The following is a 6,000-nucleotide window of genomic DNA, read 5'->3' as shown; positions in this document are numbered from 1 at the left end:
ATAATAACTACATAAAAATAGTTCTTTATTGATAATTTAATTGACTGGCTGAGATCACGTTTCATGAAGTAGAGATTATTAATTCGAATTCTTCTTCCTTCCTTAACTCTACTTATAAGGACATGTAAAAAAAACACACATACAAAAAATTCAATAACATCTACTTCATTAGTAATTAGATAATTCTATGCCCATGAACGTGTTAATTTGACCGTACTGGAAATTTAAGTAACATATTTAGAAAAATAATATTTTGGTTCAATGATTTTATTATTTTACTCTGGGATGGAATTTGGACAGTTCATGAATAAATTCGACCATAATGATTATTATTATTATATATAAGAGAGAGAGAGAGATAGTATAAAAGGCATATACCAGCATCTCGAATGTGAGCCAAACAATTGAAGCATATGTATAATAAAGTTGGGGCACATGATTCATCAAAACAAAACTTGATGGCATCTGTCTGGCTAATTAAAAAGTTTAAAGTACGATTATAATTATTATCATATTCCATAAACTACTTACTTCTATGACGTGGCATGGGATATCCCCATATTATATATATAATTCTTCTCAAAAAGCACAAGACAAGGACAATTTCCAAGTCTTCCTTCCGGTAAACAAGTAAAAATTTGGTGTACCCAATCCACTCAGGATTCTAACTCGGCCCTCATTGCCAATTTGGGGGCTTGGAGCCCTGCTGAGGCCCGTATGGCCACAAAGGCTTGAAAGGAATTCAATGCCCCAAGGCCAAGGGATGCTTGAGATCGGGTTGTAATATATGAGTCATTTGTTGACATAAAATCACGCTCAAGTATTAAACGAGACATATTTTTATAAACTCGGTTAACACTAGTGAACATAGCTGGTCTGGTATACACATGCATATTATAATAATAATAATAATAATAATAAATTGGGTTATCTCTCCATTTTTTTTAGAAGCCTCCTACCTTCGCCTTTGTGCTTGTCAATTAAGGCAGATAGTGGAAAGTATTTTCTTCTCTTTATAAATCTGACTTACATGTTGTTATTAAAATAATAATATGTATGTTAGAGTTTAATCAACAGTTAAGATTAAATCTTAAAGTTTATGTATTTTTAAAAGTTTTTAATAAAAAAGAGAGAATAAAGAAAAAATTTTAAAAATTCAATCTTAACCGTTAAATAAGCTATAGTATACATGCTATTATTTTAATAACAGCATATAAATCAGATCTCTTCTTCATGATATTGTTACAAAAAGCCCATGGCGACTGCATTAGTTAAAAACCCAGGAAACAAAACAGTTACAAAGAAGCCCATGATAGCACAAATCCGCACTATTCCACCTTTGCCTACCACGTCACCAGCTAGCTCATCGGATACCCTTTTAACTTCACTAAACCCAGATTACACCACCGGCCAAACACCAGCTCTCAATTTCTAGTTTCGTCCAATTTTTGAATTTCTTGTGTGTCCACACTAGTTTTACTCAGCCAACCATGAAATTCTCTCTGCAATCAAAATCCTCTGCAAAACCTAAACCAATTCAACCAAAATTCGATGAAGCCACCAACAACGACCACCAAGAATCCAAACACTTACAATTCATCACCCAATTCGACGCCTCCGAAACCCTAGCCCGCTCCAACCAACCCAAGAATCCCGTAATCCCCCCTATTCCTAACCAATGGAGGCCCCACAAGAGGATGAAGAATCTGGAACTTCCCATCACCTCCAAATCCGATGCCTCCGGGGCCCTCTCCTTCGAGCTCGAATCACAGGACCCCTCCCGCCACGGCCCCGATTCCAACATCTCCTACGGTCTCAATCTCCGCGAGAAATCGGAATACAAGGACGATGGTGAACGGCTACGATCTACTGCTCCTGTTCCGGTTGAGGCGGCGTTGCTCCAGAAGCTCAAGGACGACCTGGATAGGCTGCCGGAGCATCGCGGCATGGAGGAGTTCGACGATGTCCCCGTCGAGGGCTTCGGCGCCGCCTTGCTCGCCGGCTACGGATGGCACAAAGGGAGAGGGATCGGGAGGAACGCCAAAGTGGACGTGAAAGTGGTTCAGTACGAGAAGCGGGCGGACAAGCACGGCCTAGGGTTTATCAGCTCCGACGAGAGAGACAAAGAGGAGGAGGCCAAAGCCAAAAGGCGCGACACGGAAAGGAGGTCCTCCAACGCTGGCAAACAGAGTACGCGTTCGAAAGTAGTAGAGGAAGATGAAGAAGAACCGAAGAAGGCAAAGGCGAAAAAGAGTGGACAAGTGTCGTGGCTGAAGAGTCACATTCGGGTGAGGATAATAAGCAAGCAACTCAAAGGAGGAAGACTCTACTTGAAGAAGGGGGAGGTTGTGGATGTGGTAGGACCAACCACGTGTGATATATCAATTGACGAGAGTAGAGAGCTCATTCAAGGGGTCTCCCAGGACCTTCTTGAGACGGCGCTCCCTCGCCGCGGGGGACCCGTGCTTGTTTTGTATGGTAAGCACGAGGGGGTGTACGGGAATCTGGTTAGGAGGGATTTGGAACAAGAATCTGGCTTGGTTCAGGATGCCAATAACCACGAGTTGCTCCGTGTGCCACTTGAACAAATTGCTGAGTATATTGGGGATCCCAGCTGCCTTGGATATTGATCACTGTCTAGGTATTTCTCAATTGTTGGAAACAAATCGATCAATTGTCCAGACCTATCATAAAAGTTGTAATACCCCTAAGATATTGAATTATTGATCTTGGTGTTTTTCTTTTTGGTTTGAAATACATGATCAGGATATGGATATGTGCGTGCTCTTGTTTTTTACTTATTTGATGTGTGGTCTTGTTTGTCACCTTTGGATGTCTCTTGGTCCAAAATTCATTCCAGGAGTGGATGATTAATTGGTGGAACTGGATTGCCTCTTTGGTTCTACCATGTTGAGGGGGAATTTTTGATGTGCTATGGCTTTTACAAAGAGATATGGGTTGACTTGGCCTAAAGTCTTTGATATGTTTCACTCCTGAAGTCTTCCATTATTCTTTCTATAACATAATAATTGCTGTGCAAATGTAATTACTGGAAGATTCATATATAGGTTTTTGTCCTACATCCTAGTTTCTATTAGGTGTATAATGTTTTTCATCTAATAAACTATTCTTGATTTTCTTCAATTTATTTACATCATTCTTTGAGTTGGCTGTATTTGTTTTATCTTTTATTTTGCATTCCCTCTCTAGTTTAGTATCTGCTTTAGATACACGAATCTAGCACACATGTTGATTACTGGTTTTTATGTATAATGCACAACTTACCGTTTCTTTGCTGCAAGATGTGCAAGAGAATGATCAGAGTTTGATGATGTTACAATTGAAATGAAGCACAAACAAGGTTGGTTTTATGTTCTAGTTCATTCTCCTCTTTATCAAATATATATGAGTGGGCCGGATATCATGTAATGCAGAGCAAGACACCTGTAGATGTCATTTTATGTATATGTTTGTATTACCCGCATGTATTACTGCTGCTAGTTGCAAATGGAAGGTGTTTTTATTCATTTTTGCATTACATTGTATTGATTACCTAGTGGAAAGGCAAAAATGAATCTAATGGTTATTTTACTGTACCTAAAAGAATTTGCTGATGAGGTTTGGTAATGTATTTGTTTGATGCATGACCTTGTAGATGCTGATGAAAGTTTTGGTTTTCAAATTAGAAATTACTTGTTATAAAAGATGGGTGTCTTGCATACAACCCTAGTTAACTTATGAAGATGGCTCTTCTGGCACTTATACCTATAGCTGCAGTAGCCAGCAGGTAATGCCAAACAACTAGATGAGATTCACATAAAAAGATGCTGCGCAATCTACATGATGGATTGGTTTTATAGATAAATCTATGGTTTGACTATTTTAGGAACTGTTAAAAATATTTTGAAAGACAATTCATACATACCTCCCCAACCCCACCCACCCAAAAAAAAAAAAATCATTTGCCCCCAAAAATTTACTCCAAATTTGTTTGACCCTGCCATTGGTTTGACACCGCTGCCGCTTGCTCCGCTCAAATTTCAAGCCCCGGCTCTCTTATTCTCGAGCCACAACCACTGCCGATGAGGACGCCTGATGAGTTTTCTCTTCAAAATCTGATGTTTTTCTATTCCTGATAAGGTATACTGTTTGTGTAATTCTTGTGTGATTGAATTGGGTTGTATAGACTTCTGTGGGTTTGTTGATCTATGTCCAGATGTGGCCGATTTCTGTGGGTTGTGTTGATATTTTGGTCGTGGGCAAAGTTTTGTCAAACCAGTGCCTGGATTCTTCTATCTGCTTCTGTTTCTGGTTTGCTGGGTTTAAAACGTTACATTTTTTGGCTGTAAATTTCACTGTTCATGTATATTTCAATGAAAGAAACAAGCATTTTGGGCTTATGGAAATCAAGCATCTCTTCGTTCTGTGTCAGATAGCACATGATATTATTGAGTGCAGATACTTCTTATGAATTCCTGAGTGTGTTCATACTTGTGTGAGTGCGTGCTAGTTTTTTCTGCAGCATTGCAATAGTTAGTTTGTTCTCTGCGTGTGTGTGTGTGTGTAGTGCATGCTAGTGTTCTGCAGCATTGCAATAGTTTTAGTTTGGTTTCTTTCAGATACCTTGGTTCGGCAGGCAGCATTGTATTCAAGTGTATTGTCTTGATGTATTACAAGAACAGCCGAGGCTGAAATTATCATAAGCAGGTGAGGTAATAGAAAATCTGGCATTTAGCAATTTCAATTTGGCTCTGTTGTCCTTGAAACAAAATGATTGAAACAAGAGGATGCTGCTGAAAGTGGTTCCTTTTCTTGAGCCTTTTGTACCATTTTTTCTTCTCATTCTTTCCATGAACTAAACAGTTTTAGATTAACATGATTCGCATATGTATGCCTTTTATTTGCCATTAATTTCTGACTGTAAAAGTACATATTTTCCAGGGTCAAATGCTGCTTTCTTAAATACTTTTTCTAGTTGAAGTACACATAAAAGTTTCATGTGCCCATGAAGCAGGAAAGAGAGAGAAAAGGGGGTGGCACTGAATACTACAAAGTAGCGGCAGCAATGAAGTCGATGCATGGAGGATGATGAAGTCAATTAACGCAGAGGGAAAAATAGAGCTGTTTTGTTTCCAAATACAAGAGGAGAGTTACCTATTCCCATGAAATTCTAAACCCCATTAAGTACCAACTAAAGATTAAATTTCATTTTTCTAGTGATACATGCACATACATCATACGGGGGAACAAAAAACATGACGATTTCATTTTACTTCAAACCAGAAGGAGGTTTAATGATAGCAAAGTCAACTCTTGTCAATTAATAAGTAAAATAATATCTCAATAAGCCTACAGATATGAAATTTGAAGTATGTGAATTAGATTATTATGTACAGAGTAGCAAAGTTGCCTACAATTGACTTGACAAGGGAAGCAAATGAAGGCCTGCGATCTAATGTTGCTGCAACATGTTATCATCCTCAAGAAGCAAAATTCATATTTGGACTCACTTTCTGTCGATTTATCCTCATAGGCAAAGAAAGCTCTGCATTTTCAAGCATCACTTCACATTCACAGAGAAAGCCTTTTTTTTTTTTTGAAATAAAAAAAAAAAAAACTGATATCACTTCACATTCACAGAGAAAGCTAATTGACAACAAACTGATATCATATGTGATGCTCAACTCATAATTACCCAATAAAAATATTAATGATGGACTTAACTTAAGTCGGTGGATTTTTTGAATTGATTTATAAATTTGGGACACATGGGGCTAAAAACAAATTTTGAATTTTGAATTTTGAATTTTTGACTCATTAAGTTATAGGAAGCCCTTTTTTTTTTTTTGGGTCAAAAACATAGTCAAGATTTAAAATGGTATATCTGTGTTATATAAAAAATAAAATCAATATTAACATGTATTTTATAGGGTAAAGTCCACATATCCCCTTCAAACTACTACCAAATTGACAATGTTCTTCTAAACTTTTAATTGTGAC

The 6,000-nt window shown here is 37.8% G+C and overlaps 1 protein-coding gene across 4 annotated transcripts; it reads left to right on the top strand.

Moving 5' to 3' along the window:
• The first annotated feature begins 1,339 nt into the window (after nt 1-1,339).
• Nucleotides 1,340-5,222, top strand: LOC132190483 (protein MOS2-like). 4 transcript variants are annotated; one of them, XM_059605485.1, is made up of 4 exons: nt 1,340-2,641; nt 3,303-3,361; nt 4,620-4,707; nt 5,015-5,222. In XM_059605485.1, exon 1 carries the CDS (start codon nt 1,491-1,493, stop codon nt 2,628-2,630), a length of 1,140 nt encoding a protein of 379 aa, XP_059461468.1. In that variant the 5' UTR covers nt 1,340-1,490; the 3' UTR covers nt 2,631-2,641; nt 3,303-3,361; nt 4,620-4,707; nt 5,015-5,222. The 4 variants fall into 4 exon arrangements, with proteins under 4 accessions (XP_059461468.1, XP_059461467.1, XP_059461470.1 ...); XM_059605484.1 differs by having other exon boundaries at nt 4,942-5,222; XM_059605487.1 differs by lacking the exon at nt 4,620-4,707.
• The last annotated feature ends 778 nt before the right edge of the window (nt 5,223-6,000 follow it).

This window comes from Corylus avellana, chromosome ca8, assembly GCF_901000735.1.
Source record: "Corylus avellana chromosome ca8, CavTom2PMs-1.0".
In the NCBI taxonomy this organism is placed as follows: domain Eukaryota; kingdom Viridiplantae; phylum Streptophyta; class Magnoliopsida; order Fagales; family Betulaceae; genus Corylus; species Corylus avellana.
The sequence above is the reverse complement of the archived record's forward strand: the minus strand, read 5'-3'. Positions and strand labels throughout refer to the sequence as shown.